Below are 17846 nucleotides of genomic sequence, written 5' to 3'. Positions count from 1 at the left end.
TCCGATCCGAAAAGTTCCGATTTTGGAACAACTTTTTTCATTCCGACTTCCGAAATTCCGATTTCCGAAATTTTCCGATTTTTTTGGAATGGAATTGGAATTATATAAAATAAATTTGGAATTTCCGATTTCCGATCCGATTTAATTCCGAAATTAATTCCAAAAAATTCCAATTTTTTTCCGAAAAATACACCTATAAATAGTATATATTATATAATACTTATTTTCCGAAAAATACACCTATAAGTTTTGTTTTAGGATTTTGACATAATGAATTGTTGTTAGAAGTTTTATTGCATATTATGATGTGTTTATTTTTATTTATTTTTTTGAACTGAAATTTAGTAGTTATTAGTTTTACTTTTATCGACGTGGATGCTCTTATTTTCGAAAAATTATGAACATTTTAGAAAATTTCGGCTAAGTTTTGAAATTTTAAAGCTTATGTGATTTCCGATTTTTTTCCGAAATTCCGAAATTTCCGGGCCTTTTGGAATTGGAATGAATTTTTAGATTCCGAAAATTTTGGAATTGGAATTGGAATTGATTTTGTACTTCCGAATTTTTTTGGAAATTTTCCGAAAAGGCTAATTCCGATCCGATCCATCCGACTTTCACCCCTAATCGCAAGTAATATATTTGTTTTAATTAGATTCTAGTCCCCACTTGTTTCCAACCTCATTATATGGACCAGATTTGGACAACAATATATTATTAATACTCATCCCGAGATTAAGGAGGGAAGATTATACCAATATTGCCAGAAAAAAAATATATTATTAATTAACAGTTATTATATATAGGACATATATCGAGTGATTTTGAAGCTATTAAGGAACCAATATTCCACCATGTTTAATTAATTTTTTTTTAACAAGAATTCCAAAATCGAGCCATTATTATTTTGGCGGTGATTAGGAGCTGGATTACCCGAAAAACCCTAATTATTGAGTTAACTTCTTCATTAATCTCTTATTTATTTATCGTCAAATAAGTACATTATTTGACTTGTGGTTTACGTGGAATTGCATCTATCCTAATGGCACTTTACGTACGTGTAATTTTGATGGAAATTGAAATAGATTATGTCCCGCGCCCATGGCCGATGATAAATTTTTACCTTTGATCTACATATAGTCACACGTATATACATGTGAGCAAACTATAATTTCTAGGATGCTTTCTTCTTTTTCTTCCCCTTCCTAATTTTTTGGGTTGATATAATGAGTAACAATTGCTCAATAAAGATAAGGGTCGACATCTTATATGTATAGAATTATATATATATATACATATATATATATATATATATATATATATATATATATATATATATATATATATATATATATATATATATATATATATATATATAGAGAGAGAGAGAGAGAGAGGGGTTTAGGAAACCGCCAATTATATAATTAAATTAATAAAATATAAATAACCGGGGCAACTCACATGCTAACTAGGGCCCAAAATTAAAATTGTGCCGTTGGGATTGGTGGAGTACATTCAATTTATAGATATACACAAATATAAGGGCCATAGAGCTAAACGCAACTTGCTCTAATCATTTTTTTTAATCATTTACATGCATTTGATAAATATACACTAGTATTAGGGGTGGTAAACGAGCCGAGCCGGCTCGTAAAAAGCTCGAATTCGGACTCGAGCCGGATTTAGTTGTTCATCAGCTTGCGAGCCGGCTCGCGAGCCGGATTAATTATTATTTTTTTATTTTATTTTTATTTTTTTTATTTTTTATATGTTAGTTTTATTTAAATAATGTATAATAATATAAAATATTATAGAAATAAATACAATATTAAAAAAAAATATAATCACAATTTAGTTTTTATTTTGTTTTTTTTTAAATAATTTTTAATATTAAAATAATAATTAAAAAATATTTTTAGAAAAAAAAAAAAAAAATTGGCTCGAGCTCGAGCTCGAGCCAGCCAAAAGAGGCAAGCTCGGCTCGAGCTCGACTCGTTCACACCCCTAACTAGTATAATAGTGTTCATACTATATGAGATACATAAAATTTTAGTAGACTAATGTGTGATCAGCTCAAAGCAGAGGGATTCGAACTTGACTTGCTCTAATTTCTTTATATATATTTGGGTATATATAAATATTGTGTGATATGATTTACAATCGCTCCGAGTCAGGGGTAAATATTTGAGAATGAATCGGGCCATAATTCAACATCATGACATATTGAAGAGTGTCGAATGAACTATATATATATAATGCTATGAAATATCGCGCATTTTCTATTATCAATTAATAAGTTTAAGATGAATGGTAGAGCGTGCTAATTGTATTTTAAGGTCTCGTTTGATTAGGAAGATTAGTCATGATTAACTAAATAATTGGATTTTATTTGATATTCGATATCTCTAATTACTTGTCGAGTCGACACGCACGCATATATTATATTATCTTATAAGAAAATTGACATTAAAAAGAAAAGAAAAAACTTTCTTAACAAAGAACGTGCTAATTAAAACAATCTGTATATATATCTGAAAGTTTTTAACCATGGACGGCGGCGTAGCTATTGATGAGGGCTAGAGCATTGCTGGTCATATGCGCCACGTTGACAATTCTTGTCCGGATAGCCGATTTGGCGGCGCCGTTCATAACATTTCCGGCGAACCCTTCCATGCAGGTGTCCTCATCCGTCATGGCGGCACTGACCCATGTCTGGATGTCGCTCATCGTCCGCCCGAAGTTGGACCGGTTGATCCGGTTCATCTCGGACATGGATCTCCCGAGCTGCTCCACCGAGTCGCTCAGCTCCTCCACGCAGTCCCGCATGGCTCCCGCCTCCCGCGGCGTGATTCCGGCGCGGCGGGAGATCCTCACCATGTCGACGGAGGTGGTGCGGGCGGTGTCTAGGCTGACGGAGAGTGCCACGTGGGCGAGGAGCTTCGGGTCTTGCTGAATTGCGCTCGCGTGGTTTGAGAGGGCGGAGTAGCAGAGTGTTGGGTAGGTGGTGGTGGAGCAAGATGTTCGGATGAATCTCGTGTCGGGTTTTCCTCTGGCGGCGGCGGCGGCGCAGCCGGAGTCTATGGAGAAGCAAATAATAATTAGTATCAGCATTGTAAAAACAGTTGCCACGGATTTTCTCGAAAATAATTTTTCCATCCGTGTGTGTGCGCGAGAGAGAGAGAGAGAGAGAGAGAGAGAGAGAGAGAGAGAGAGAGAGAGAGGATTAATTATGGAGATTAGATTTGAGGGAAAATGGGGACTTATTTATAGGGATAAGTTATTATTGACTCTTTTTGATATTTATAATATCATTGGTTATAACTATTCATTCATATACAGTGTGTGTATGTGTTTTACATGCATCGTCAAAATTGGATCTCTAATTTAGCAGCTTAATTAATAAAAAAGTAATGGGTGTAGATCCAAACTCTTTAATTTTTGGGGTCCCATTTAAGAAAATTCGAGAAAATAGGCTGAACTTGTAGGTGACAATGGAAATTAAAAGATATTATATTATGGACTCAATGTCGACCATGTTCCTCTCAAAGATATTTTAGTTAGATAGAGTGACGTATTCAGCAGTCAGCATCTACTTCAATTTTGGAAATACATACTATTATTATAGAGATATGATATAGTCTTTCAAACAATACAATATTGCATGCTCTTCTAAAATCTTTTTTATTTTTTTTTTTATTTTTAGCAATTTATTTAATTATGACTGAAAAATGAATCAAATAATAGTCCTAATAATTTAATTGGATAATACAAAATAAAAGGAGAATATTACTATTTTTGCCTTTTACCATACCAATTAATAAATTTATAAAATAAAGAGTAAAAATTGGAAAATTGATAACTGCAAGCTAATATTAAAATATTTGATCGATATATTTCGTACTTATTTTTCCAAAATATCTAATTTAATTTACACCCTAGCAAGGCATGCATGCATCAATATCATAAGCCCATAGTGAATAAGCCTAGGGGTGTAAACGAGCCGAGCTCGAGCCGAGCTCGCCTCTTTTGGCTGGCTCGAGCTCGAGCTCGAGTTTATTTTGTCGAGCTCGAGCTCGAGCTCGAGCTCGCGAGCTCCTCTGTTTTTGGCTCGAGCTCGAGCTCGTGTCAATTTTGTCGAGCTCGAGCTCGAGCCCAGTGTCCTTTTTTTTTTTTTTTTAATATTTTTTAATTATTATTTTATTATTAAAAATTATTTAAAAAAATAAAAAATAAAAACAAAATTGTAATTATATATATTTTTAATATGTGTATTTATTTCTATAATATTTTACATTATTATACATTATATAAATAAAAATAACATATAAAAAATAAAAATTAAAATAAAAAAATAATAATAAATCCGGCTCGCGAGCCGGCTCGCGAGCTCATGAACAACTGAAAACCAGCTCGAGCTCGGCTCGTCAGAAAGCTCGAGCTCGCGAGCTCGAGCTCGAGCTCGAAAATCTCGAGTTCGAGTTCGAGCTTTTTACGAGCCGGCTCTTCGAGCTCACGAGTCGGCTCGGCTCGTTTACACCCCTAAATAAGCCTATTCATTCACTAGATATAATTTTGTTTTTCGGTCCTTCATTTGTTGTATATTTACCGTTTTCAGAGATTTGCAGATTTAGTCCTAATTAATTGGATTTTGATAAAGCTAATCATACAAATTAATTAAGCATCTCTCACATTTAATAAAAAATAAATAAAAAAAGAGTGTTTAATTACTAATTAATTAGCCATGAAAGGCAGCATAGCAATTGATGAGAGCCAAGGCATTGCTCGTCATATGCGCCACACTAACAATCCTCGTACGAACCGCCGTCTTGGCGGCGCCGTTCATGAATTTTCCGGCGAAGCCCTCCATGCAGGTGTCCTCGTCCGTCAAGGCGGCGCTGACCCAAGTCTGGATGTCACTCATCATCATCGCGAAGTTTGACCCGCCGCCGCCGCCCTTAATCAGCTGGTTCATCTCCGCCATGGATTTTCTGAGTTCGTCCACCGAGTCACTCAGCTCCTCCACGCAGTCTCGCATGGCGCCTGCCTCCCGGCGGGTCATTCCGGCGGCGCGTGAGAGCGTGGCCATGTCGGCGGAGGTGGAGCGGGCCGAATCGAGGCTGACGGAGAGGGCGGCGTGGGCGAGGAGCTTCGGGTCTTTCTTGATGGCGGTTGCTTGGCTTGAGAGGGAGGAGTAGCAGAGCGTGGGGTAGGTGGTGGCGGAGCAAGATGTTCGGATAAACTCTGTGTTGGTGTTTCCGGCGGCCGGTCTGGCGGCGCAGCCCGAGTTTATGGAGGAGTAGATAACGACAATCACTATTAGAAAAGATGCGGCGGATTTGCAGGAAAGTGTTTCCATCTCTCTTCGACTGTGTGCGTGTGTGTGTGTTTTTAATTAACTACTTTTTTTTTTTTTTTAATTAACTATTTGGTTGTGGAAATATGGGGGGAGAATGCTCTATATTTATAGAGTTTTCTTGGGGGTGTGACGTGGATAAATTTATTACATGTTTGTTATAAAAGAACATAATTAATTAATACCAAACACATTCGTGAAATTAAAGTTACCTAATCCTTATTTCAAGTACATGTCTCAAGTAAACATGGGTCCTGTGTTGGTCCAATTATTGTGTCAAAATAGTGAGAGTTAGATGTTACACCGGGTGATTGCAGATCTTAGATGGGGTGCGGTTAAATAACCATCCACTAAACTCATATTATATATATATATATATATATATATATATATATGGATACGTGTGTGATTATGTGTAGATTAACGGTTAACAAAAAATCCATTGGGTAAATAATCCGGTATTGCAATGATTATATATTGATCGCGCCAAGTTCGTGCACGGTCAAGTTCACGTCAAACGACCAAATTAGAGTCAATATCGAGCGGAACTCAGCATTCTCTATTAGCGTAGTTGATAATTTTTCAATGGTATTTAGGGTTAACCGACCAAGTTGAGCCTGTGTTGGGTGACTGGGTCCGATCGACTCGGCCCATAATCCTAGACTTGTGAAGCATTTGATAATTTAATTAAAAAAAAGTAATACTATTGTTTTGTGTATGATTTAAGATTTTAATATATGAAATGTGGTAGGAGATGCTAATTGGTAATTATATGTTGAAATTATTAAAAACATTCCTCTTTTTAAGGGATTTTAGATTTTAGATCCTCTGTTGCAAAGTTATCAAATTCACCAAATTAAATACGAGATAATATATAAAATATCTTTGCAATTACATCATAGAAATAATTCAAGCTCCCACTTGGACATGTGCTTGAAAAATCTTAAGAGTTAGCCGCCGTAACAATTTTAAAAATTAATAACCAAAATTCTATTAATAGATATTGTAGGACCTCAGGCGCTACCAGTTGTCCTAAAATTAATTGGTGTTAGGAAAGGCGCAAACCCTAGTCTTATAGTGCATTCAACACATACAAGCGCCCACGGCATTCGATTGTGGGCCGCTCATATCCGGGCCTCCACCACGTGAATAATTGTTGTTAAACCCAGGCTAACAGATATGTATGAAAAATCAATTTGTATTGGATGTGTGTTTGCAGATCAAGAAGAAGTCTTGAGAAAAATAGTAGGGCCCTAATTAAAGAAGTTATAATAAGCATTAACAAGTGGTACTATCAATTCTTTGTAGATAGATATGCATTATGTACTTACATGTATCTGCATGCATAAACATCCAAAACACAACTTGGAGTGCAAACAAAAATATATAAAAATAAATAATTAAATAAACAAATCGCAGTCGACCACGCCAACTTGCATATGCACGTGTCGGTATCGATCGAAAGAGGCGTGTTAGCGCAACTAGTAGGACTGAAGAACTCGTTATTGTCTACAGTCCCGACTACTAGTATATATGCATCCTCGAATCGTCCCCACGTACGTAAAATCGCTATTGAGGGTATTTAATGGACGTGTACTCCGCATTGCTTCAAATGTACAGCGACGATTTCACAAGTGGTAAAATCGTCATTAATCACTAATCACATCTCAGTGTCTCGTCTTTTTATTTGGAAAAAGAATAAAAAATAAAAACACGATTCTGCCTAATTTTGTTAGAGCAACTCCAATGGAGTTATTAAATAAGTGTTATCAAATCTCTTAACTACCATTTGACTCCTAAAATTTAAAAAATTTGTTCTCCAAAGGGTTATTAAAATAGGTTTGTCCGTATTTTGATATTTCACCTCTTTGATCCTAAAAATACTTTCTGGAGATTGAGTTATCAAAAAAATAACCACCTAACCAACCATTCACAAATTGACATGTGGCATTTACATATAAATTTATCAAAAAACTTCCAATTGATAATAAAATATAATCACCACGGTTGGAGTAGATGAGTTTTAAATGATTTTAAAATATTATCTCAAGTATCAAATGAACATTTGATAATTCAATTTTGTTATTTACCATTGGAGTTGCTCTTATTTTATTTTCAATTTTAATACTTTACATTATTTAGATAGTTGTTCTCTGAGTTTATTGAAGGGGAAAAAAAAGGGATTTGCTTTTTACCGTTTGAAAATTGTTATTTACCGTTCAAACTTCAAAGACTCTCTCTCTCTAAAAAAAATCGCTCTCAAGACGATTTCATCACAAATCATACTTATTGGTGTGATATACGAACATAAATGAGTTCATCGGATGAAGATCTAGATAGCGGACACAACGAGATAAAAATTCCGTCTTTACGATCGAAAAAAATGGGCTAAACGTTTAAAATCCCAACTCGGGCGCCCGACGGTGCAGTGCACGCCCATGTTGGGCGTGCAATTGGCTCTTGCACGCCCATTACGGGCGTTTGTAGGCCAACTGCACGCCCAACATGGGCGTGCACTGCACCGTTGGGCGCCCGAGTTGGGCTTTTGGCTTTGAAACGTTTTTTTTTTTTTTTTTTTTTATCAATTTTTTTACGCTTTTTTCAGGACGATACGTCTACAATTGAAGTTGATCATACCGATTATTTTACAACAACTCAGTTGTTTGACTCGAAGGATGAGGTAGTGGTTTGGGCGAGGTTCGTTGCAAGAGGTCTTTTTGTGAAAATGCTAAAAAAAAGTTGTTCTAAAAAAAGATTTTTCTGACTTGTGACCTATACGGGAGAAACGAGAATGTCCATCAACTAACCCAAACGCGCGCCCGAGAAGGACCGGTAGCAAAAAAAGAAACTGTGGTTTTCAAATTGTCGGAGAGCTACGGTCGGACGATAGATGGGAGGTCAGAGTAGTATACGGGAAGCATAATCATTTTCCAATATATGGGAGGTCAGAGTAGTCTACCAAAGGCGTTGCAGAGTCGACGTGAAGCGTGGGATATTCTAAATAGTGTTTGATTTAGTTTTGTTTTTTTTTATTGGAATGAATGTATTACTATTGACATTGTATGTTATTATTATTATGTTATGATGTTATAATGAATGTTAGTATGTTATTATTATTATTATTATATTATGTTCTAATAATAATAATAATAATAATAATAATAATAATAATAATAATAATAATAATAATAATAATAATAATAATAATAATAATAATAATAATAATAATAATAATAATAATAATAATAATAATAATAATAATAATAATAATAATAATAATAATAATAATAATAATAATAATAAAAGGTTTTGAACAACATATTTTATTAAACATAAATTTTGCCTAAAAAACGAAAATCAGGTCCTGAACACCTAAGTATCCCTCGTCTTACGCCTGCGGTGAGAATGTCGCCCCTGAGAGGGTCCTGCATCCCGATCGTCAGCATCAACACGGTCCAACTGTAGATACTCAGCGAATGGGGCGCACATGTCCTGGATCGTCCTGAAGAAGTCATCGGGCATACGCCGATATCCTGGAATAGTAGACGGATGCAAGTTATCGTAGAAGTACGGATCTGCAGGAGGACGAATCAGGGGTCCTTTCCCTTTTTCCAGTCCGAATTTTTTTGCCCAATTAGACATCCTGTAAACATAAATTATATTAAATTTACTAACTTATTTTAATTCAGAAAAAAAATATATTTATTTTAAAACAAAAAAAAAAAAAAAAAAAAATTAATCAAACGCCCGGTTTGGGCTTTTCCCGGCCGAACCGACGCCTGGACCGGGCGCCAGTTCGCCCGGGAAAAGCCCAAACCGGGCGTCCAAAAACTATTTACACGCCCAAGTCGGGCGCCGGTCGCCTGAACGGACGCCCACTTTGGGCGTCTATTACTATAGACATGACCTAATCCGGACCATTTCATTTTCTTACTTTGGTTTGGGTTTTGGTCCATTAGTTAAGGACTGGGCTGCTTCTAACAAACTATGAACCTAGTTTAGCCCATTTTGTCTGAGCCCAGATCTCCTTATCAAAATTTCATTATTTAAAAACTCGTAGAATAAACCATAAGATGTAAATTCACTTAGTTTTAAACTCGTTTGGTTGACAAGATAAAATTAGCCAAGATAGATTAAATAATCTGATGAAATCCAATTATTTTATTGGAGCTTGAAACGTCAAAAAAAAAAAAAAAAATCATCAGAAGGCAAGATAATTAAGCCATGATTATATAATTTTGGCCGGTCGACCCGACAATTCATTGAAAATACTAAAACATCAAATTAAGTCCAACTATTTAGTTAATCATTGCTTATCTTGGCAATCAAACGGATCAAAGTATTTTGATCCAAACGATTGCTTATCCAGGTTATATTTAATTTAAAAAAAATATATTTTGATAAATTGACTTTAAAAGGAATAAATTAAAAGACCAAACATGATCCACACGCAGTGTTAATAGAACTATTTTTTCAGCATTTCACACTCTTCACTGTGTACCGTGTGTTTAATTTCTCTATTACCAGTAAAAGTTGCAAAGATCAAATTACCAGTAAAATTAACTTAAGAAAGATAATTATTCAGAACAACAGACAAAACCTCTATTCTATTTCACTATATTACAAAAATTTGAGTAACAAAATATATAATTATTATACATATATCAAACTTTAAAACACAACCAAACAAGAAAAGGGGACCACAGATTAATAATGTTGACTACTTAATACTTTCCGGCGAACCGATTGCAGAGTGCGAGCGCATTGCTGGTGACCTGAGCCACATTTGTCATTCGGGCCCTAATTGACGATTTGATCCGACCGTTCAAAGCCCGGCCCGAAAACCCATCCATGCAGGTGCTGTCGTCGGTCAACGCGGCGCTGACCCACGTCTGCAGGTTGCTCATGTGCCACACGAATTCGGGCCCTCGGGCCGGGCCGAGCTTCTTGAGCTCCTTGACCGACTTGCTCAGGCGGTCGACGCTGTCGCTCACCTCCTCCAGGCAGTCCTTGATGGCGGCGTACTCCCTAGGTTTCAGGCCGCGGAATCTAGTCAGCATGGAGACGAACGTCTTCGTCGATTGGGCCTTCTCCACGCTCACGGAGAGCGCCGTCGTCACCAGTTGTTTCGGGCTCTTCTTAATTGCGGCGGCGTGTGTGTACAGTGACTGTACGCAGACGGAAGGGTATGTGGTGGCGCGGCAAGATGTTCTGATGAAGCTGGTGGTGGTGGTGGCGGCGGCGGCTGATTCGCTTGTGGTGAGTAGATGTAAGAAAGAGAGGAGCACTATTGTAAGTGAGAATGTAAGAGAGAGTTGGTTTGCCATTGTTTTCTTTGTAATAAGTTTTGTTTCTAGGGAAATATGGTTAATGAAACATTTTTATTTATAGACAAGGGGTTTTTATGTTAATAATAATTAACAGTGTAATCACATGCAGAAGGGGCCCACAATTAGGTTTGGACACGCTCAATTTTCTGTGCGCCGACACAGACCACAATTATTTGAGGCAATAATATATTTTTCTTCCTCAATGATTTTTGATGTTACATGAAGATTTTCTTGTGTTTGTAAATATCTTGTAACTTTTGATTGGTGTGAAATCAAAATACCACCAGAAAAAAAAAATCAACACATATTGAAAAAAAATTAAATAGTTCAAGATATTTTTGAACTATAGCTTACTAACATAAACCCGACCGACCCGAGCCGAATAGTGTGTGTCGATCCAATCAACACATCCGACCCGCTTGCCCTCATGATATATATACACAAGCAAATCTAGGGGGTCGATCCAATTTCTTCATTCTCTTTAGCTTGATTAATTGAGTAAATATCGTTCAAGTTTTGCATCTACACTAGTTTCCCAATTTTGTTTTTCTTTTGCAGCATAATTTGAATTTACAAAAAAATAATAATCTAATTTACTCCAAAAATGAACTGTATTTTCACACTTCACACCTATAACTACAAGTCCCACAACGAATTTCATGGCATTTTTAATTAATAATAACAAACGTGTCTGAACTCTGAAGAGATGTCGGTAATGAATATATTCTTCTAGTAAATCATAAATTAGCTGCGCAATTTAAGGACAATAATTAAAGTATTATTTGGGCCCATTCAGCCAAAGTGTGGGCCCAGCAGATGTCTTTTAGCCAATCTATGATGTAGACATTAATCAATAATGTTAGTAATTTAAAAATTAATTTTATTCAATTAATATTACCTAAAATTAACATTTATATTTTATACACAACCATCATATGCCAGCATGTAATACATGTTCATAATTTTTGCTTCATTTCTGTACGTATATTTATATAAGATTTGCATGGTTATTTGACTTATTTCTATGCTACACCTGGTGAAGGTTACACTCGATGGATTTTTACCGTTTATCTACACACACCAATGTGGGTGTGTGTGTTTGTATGCTTATGAATGGTAAAGATCTACGCGTATTTCACCCGGGGTAGCATAGTATAAACCAAATTTGTATCTTCATTCGTAAATCGTAAATCGTAATTCGTAAATGTATTTATTTTATTACTATATGTGCTAATTACGGGCGATTAGTAACATACAACATTTAAAAAGAATAGTAAAGATGCTAATCAAAGCTCTAAACAGATCAAGAAAATACCTGGAAATTCACTCCAGGAAAAAAAGAAGAATTTTGCTTCACTTCATCCCATCTACAGTTCTAACCCTCTTTCCATCATCATATTCCGTATCCTTCTTACATCCTCAAACCTGCCCGTTTTTCGATAAATCTTAATCAAGAGTTCGAAATTATGCTCACCATCCGGCTCCAGCTCAAACAGACGATTCGCAGCTATCTCTCCAACATCAGCATTACCATGAACATAGCAACCGTAAAGCAACGCCCCCCAAACAGTGGGGCCCGCCTCGATTTCCATTCTGTTCACTATAAAATCGTACGCTTCATCAACCAATCCAGCTCTCCCGTAAAGATTGACCATACAAGCATAGTGCTCCATACATGGACTCATCTTATACCGATCCACCATCATCGAGAATATTCTCTCCCCATCGCTCACCATTCCTAAATTAGCACAAGCTGACAATACCGACACAAATGTAATAACATCCGGTGTAATATCCGAGTTCACCATATCATTAAAATAATCCAGGGCTATGGAGTCTTTTGAGTGGGCCGAAATTATGGAATTCCACGAGACTACATCTCTTTCCCGCATGCACTCAAATAACCATCTTGCTCTTTCTATACTATTTTGGTTCGAGTAGAAAACGATCAAAGAATTAGCGACTGATAAATTCCATTCGAGCCCTCTTCGGAGAATCCACGCATGGATTTGCGTTCCGATTTTCTCGGGCGGCATGCTTGTTAGAACTGATGAAAGTGTGACTGAGTCGGGTTCGTATCCCTCTTTCATCATACATTTTAATATAAGCAATGCTTCGATTATAAGACCGTGCCTAATGTATCCCATAATCATTGAATTCCACGAAACCAATTCCTTTTCTTGAATACTGTCGAAAACTCTTTTAGCTCTGATAATGTCTCCACATTTGGCGTACATATCAACAAGTGCGTTCAACACGAATGTATTGTTCCCACAACCGGAGCGAATTACCTGACGATGAACTTCTTCACCGACTTGGATCATCTTAAGTCCACCACAAGCTTTTAACACCCTCGGAAAAGTGTACTGATCGGGCTCCACTCCTTCTTCCACCATCTGGAAAAACAAAGCCAATGCATCCTCGTACAAACCGGTTTCAGTGTAGCCCGAGATAAGCGAATTCCACGGAAAAGCTGAGGAATTCCGGTGGGGCATTTTATCGAACATCTCGTGGGCTTTTTCCAACTGCCCGCTGCAAGCGTACAATCTGAGAAGCTTCGACGAGATGCCGGCGTTTCTTCTTAGAAGCCTCTCCGGGATGAGTTCGCGAACCTTCATACCGAAATCGATGGCTTTCAACTGGAAGCAAGTTTCGAGAAGAGATGCAAAAATCTGGGGGTCGTCGATTAAGATGCCATTTTTTACGGAGGATTCTAAATCTTTGATGACGGATTCGAGTGCCTGGATCTTCGATTGGGGTTGGGTTTTTTGGTCGGATAATAGCGGAGTTGGATGTGATTTGGGGAAGCGGAGATTTGGTTTCTTGTTATGGTGAACTATTTCGTGTTTACCGATTTTCTTGCTGGCGGAAGAGCATGAAAAAACTCTGCCTGGACATGGTGGATGCAGGCCCAAATGCATATCTTTCTTGTAGAGTGAAGCAAACAGAGGATTGTGATAAAATTATCACAAGGTATGAAAATGATTCCGATTTCTCTGGTTCATTTCTAGTCAGTGTACTCTACTTCTAGAATTGAGCTTTGCTCCAAAAAATTGATTCATGTAAGAGAATTTTTCTTTTTTTCTGGCAAATTACAGCTACACTGATGTATTGTCAAATTATAAAAAAATCCCTTTTGTTTGGGTAATTATAGCTAACCCCTTACTTTTAAATAATTTTACATAAAATTTATGTAATTCCGTTATTTACCAAACTAAATTGTATATTCAGTTTGGTAAGAAATGTTGGCGTACCGAAATTTCGGTTCGATTTTACCAATTAAACATCCCTAAATTTATCTCTAAATGAGTATTTTCGTAAGATAATACATAGTTAAGGGGTGGCTCTATTTACCTAAACCGCAAGGGAGTTTTCGTAATTTGACCATAACTCAGGGGTGGCCGTAATTTGCCATTTTTCCAAAAAAAAAACAAAAAAGATGAAAATGTTTTGGGAAGAAATAATAATATTTAGTTAACAACTTATTATAATTATACGTTAATATCATATGTTATAACAGAAGCATTCATTACATAGATACTGTCAATGGCAAAATACTGTTAATTCAAAAATGTTTGAAGTTCGAAATCAACATATAGTATTTCATTTTTTTCCATTGAAGCACGGACTTTGACATGCAATGCAAGTAGAATAACTAAATAAACACTTTTAGTTTCTTACAAAATCTCAGGATTTATTAATAAAAAGGAGTAGCAAAAAAAATAATTTCGAGTCTCGTATATTTGTTTATCTGATAACATTGTTGTCACCAGTCTAGTACATAGTAGCATTGAGATACATGATGATCGATCTCTGTCAAATACTTGCTCAGAAAGCTTGGGTTGATTTCTATGATGTTTTCCAGCGCAGAACAAAACTAGCACAAAAGTTCTTTGTAATATGTACAAAGTATTATTTAGGATTAGCATTAGAAACATGGTTTAATCTGCAAACATCCCAAGAAAATGTCGCGTAGCAGAAACGAGTCTTTTTTGAAGTTTCTATATAGTCAACAAACTTGCACGGTTCATCTTCATCAACTCACCTGCCAATAAAGAGCATCAATAGGTAGTTTTGTAAATACTTTATACCAAATAAATGTGAAGCCAAACAGCTCAAGCACACGGATCTATGATCGTTTTAGGAGAATTTCAATTTAAATTCCTTAATGCTAACAGAATATGATGGTTTTTAGCAAAGAGATAAGGAAAACAGAAATCCTAAATAGAAGTGCGTTTCACGAAAAGAAATAAGAGACTTATAGTATCATGCATACAAGTTTGATTAGGATTTAGGGTAAAAACAACTAAAAAAGTATTCTCTGATTTGGTAAGACGTGATTAAATTGATGGACATAAAACTGCATACCGTAATGCAGCAAAAACCGGGTGGACCCTTTCATATATTTCATCCTCTGATCCAGTGCCGTCAATCTGCTAGCGATCAATAATTGCAAAACTTGTATTATTGGATTTATCATTATCTAAGTAAATCAAACAGATATCCCAACCATAATATGAAACATAACAAAAAACACACACATTAAATGAACATAAAGCAGTTCGATTATTTTTTTCTAATGTGTAAATTTATCTTTTGTTAGACCAAAAAAAAAAGGTAAATGGTTGATGCCCATTACATACAAAGTGACTGAGAAAATGATTTTCTAAAGTAACAAAGTTGTCACCAATATACTAATATGATACCTTGTAAAGTTTTCCTTTCTTGGAGTAATGCTCGATGACAGGAAGATTTAGCTTCGTGAATACCTTCAGCCTTTCCTTGACCGTATCTAGATTATCATCAATTCGTCCCTACACAAGAAGATTCTATATCTTATATTCTGACAGAAACTTTCGTACATTCCGACAGAAGCTTAGAAATGGATGACACAGGAAAATATTGATATGCATAAATCACCTGATTACGGTTTAATACTCGTTTCACCATCTCCTCTTCAGGACAGTCAAAGAAAAGCACAATGTCTGGTTCCGAGCCAGTCTGCACATACAGTATGTCACTCAATATTCATGATTATGGCATAATCAAACATGATCTTCATGAATAGCATTTTCAATTGGATACAACGAACATCCGGACACGGATAACTAGCATGGAAGGACAGTATAGCATACATTGCTAACAACTTGTAGTTGAAAGAATAATGTATTTTGGTAACTGCTACGAGAAGAAAAAGAAACTCACAACTCGTTCGTATGCTATACGGTTCTCTTCAGTTCTTGGAAAACCATCAATGAGAAATCTACAATTTCCGCTTGATTCAATGGCCTTTTGTATTAGTTTAACAGTCACTTCGGAGGGAACAATTTTCCCTTCCTTGATTGTATTAAGAATCATGGAACTGCAATAGAAAACCATAATTCTAGATTTAATAAACATAAGAGTGATACAAAACAAGAGATCAATGTCAGACGAGATGCATATTTATTTTTACCCATTTTCAGTATTAGAAGATATTTCATGTCTCAGCAAGTCCCCGGCACTTAAGTGGGTGAACCCAAAGTTTTCAACAATTCTTGTACACTGAGTACCTTTCCCACTCCCTGGACCCCCTGAAAGCACAACTATCAGATCAGAACCACTCTTCTATAATTCCTGTCAATCACGAGAGCAATCTTGAATAAGCTATTTTACGACTTCCTGATAAATCTCCGAAGTTATCCAACAAAACAAAACAAATGCAAAATTCCATTGTTAGTTTTTCTGAAGTTACAACATTAAGATGACAGAAAACACCAACAACTATGCCTACATGCTTTTAACATAGTTAATCATTATTCCTGGAACACTTGTAGACCACTTGTAGATAGCATAACATTTATAGCATAAAAAGAAGTTCAATATATCACCAAAGAACCGTTTTATCGAGCAAATCTGTGTTTGCATAAACTCAATATATCAAGTCTAGAAATATTAGTGAGCACAATAGTTGAGTCCACAATCGAAAACCAGCTAGTTCATAACCCAAACAAGTAGCTTTAGTTAATGTCAATTACCCAAAACAAATGTCACAAATGGGATTCTTCTTCTATCAGAGACTCCACTTTCTGCCTGTACATTAAAAACATGCACACAATGAAATACAAATCAAAATCTTGTTAACAATTGAAATTACGATTTATGAACTGCAATATAATTTTTCATATTGGAACACAGACGAACTGACAACAATAAAATAAATATCAAATTCATGTAAGCTGTAGGGAAAAACAATGTGAGAATCGTAATTCCGAATGCCAGTCTCATAAGGAAGATTGCTAATCAGCTAACAATTGACTTACACAATCCCTCCCCTGAGAATGGGGCAAGGCACACGCTAATTATTAAGGTAAAGACAGTAACAGCAAACTGAATGCAAATTGAAAACCGATGAATTTTGTAATTACGATTCGGTTTGACAAAAGTTTAAACATGTGAGAAATTAACATAGAGAAGGTGTATGCATCAATATATATACTCCTCCATTATTTAAATTCTAGCTGAATGAGAAAATTCTTTTCATATTAAAATCGTAACAAAAAAAAAAAAAAAAAAGGGAAATCAGATTACTCGGAATCCAAACTACATTCAACGGCGATTTAGAAAAAAAAATGAAAAAATGAAAAAAAAAACTAATTAACATGATACCGGGTTAAGAACTTGAGTAGTGAACATTTGCCAAGCATTGAATCCATAGGCAACCTGCATCAGAGGAGATACGAACATTCAGCGCAACAAGCTAAAATTTCATCAGAAAAAAACAAAAAAATTAGAAATTCGATAGAAATTGAAAAATGGGAAAAGTACTTGGTTGAGAGGACGTGATTTAGACGAAGAAAATAACGGCGACAGAGAAGACACGCGCCTCCACATATCCGATCCTTTTCGCAAACAGATGAACAACGCGCAGACGGAAATAAGTAAATGAAAGAGAGGGTTTCAGTATCGAAATTGAAGAATGGGTTCAGCTTTTGAGGGAGACTTTCGTCGAACAGGTAACAGGCATGTGTACGCAGTACGGTGTCCGTATGGGTTGGAGAATTAAAATGCAACTTTCCGCTTGCTTTGTTATTTAATTATTCTTTTTTTCCGTTTTTTCAACGCATAGCTGTTACATTAATTAAATTATCTCCTACTAATCAACAGGATTACAGGAGTAATTTATT

The 17846-nt window shown here is 36.0% G+C and overlaps 4 protein-coding genes and 1 pseudogene across 5 annotated transcripts; all 5 read right to left on the bottom strand.

The window, feature by feature from the left end:
• Positions 1 to 2410: 2410 nt before the first annotated feature.
• LOC105971920 (21 kDa protein) lies at positions 2411 to 3236 on the bottom strand. The gene has a single exon (XM_012996851.2). It carries the CDS (start codon positions 3151 to 3153, stop codon positions 2539 to 2541), a length of 615 nt encoding a protein of 204 aa, XP_012852305.2. The 5' UTR covers positions 3154 to 3236; the 3' UTR covers positions 2411 to 2538.
• A 1387-nt stretch (positions 3237 to 4623) lies between these two features.
• Positions 4624 to 5450, bottom strand: LOC105971723 (21 kDa protein pseudogene; annotated as a pseudogene). Its single transcript, XR_016031659.1, has one exon. The product of XR_016031659.1 is annotated as a 21 kDa protein pseudogene (transcript).
• A 4488-nt stretch (positions 5451 to 9938) lies between these two features.
• Positions 9939 to 10739, bottom strand: LOC105971898 (21 kDa protein). The gene has a single exon (XM_012996821.2). It carries the CDS (start codon positions 10675 to 10677, stop codon positions 10075 to 10077), a length of 603 nt encoding a protein of 200 aa, XP_012852275.2. The 5' UTR covers positions 10678 to 10739; the 3' UTR covers positions 9939 to 10074.
• Positions 10740 to 11872: 1133 nt separating this feature from the next.
• On the bottom strand, positions 11873 to 13751 carry OTP70 (Tetratricopeptide repeat (TPR)-like superfamily protein). The gene has a single exon (XM_088819324.1). The coding sequence runs from the start codon at positions 13599 to 13601 to the stop codon at positions 12048 to 12050; it is 1554 nt and encodes a 517-aa protein (XP_088675450.1). The 5' UTR covers positions 13602 to 13751; the 3' UTR covers positions 11873 to 12047.
• A 644-nt stretch (positions 13752 to 14395) lies between these two features.
• Positions 14396 to 17793, bottom strand: LOC105971859 (P-loop containing nucleoside triphosphate hydrolases superfamily protein). The gene is made up of 9 exons (XM_088819326.1): positions 17488 to 17793; positions 17329 to 17382; positions 16698 to 16752; positions 16136 to 16253; positions 15886 to 16042; positions 15601 to 15681; positions 15387 to 15494; positions 15049 to 15113; positions 14396 to 14725 (listed from the first exon to the last, which is right to left on the bottom strand). Exons 1-9 carry the CDS (start codon positions 17551 to 17553, stop codon positions 14722 to 14724), a joined length of 708 nt encoding a protein of 235 aa, XP_088675452.1. The 5' UTR covers positions 17554 to 17793; the 3' UTR covers positions 14396 to 14721.
• Between the last annotated feature and the right edge of the window lie 53 nt (positions 17794 to 17846).

This window comes from Erythranthe guttata, chromosome 6 (assembly GCF_056151865.1).
Source record: "Erythranthe guttata isolate IM_541 chromosome 6, IM_541, whole genome shotgun sequence".
Taxonomy (NCBI): Eukaryota; Viridiplantae; Streptophyta; class Magnoliopsida; order Lamiales; family Phrymaceae; genus Erythranthe; species Erythranthe guttata.
This window is presented reverse-complemented; position numbering and strand designations above follow the sequence as displayed.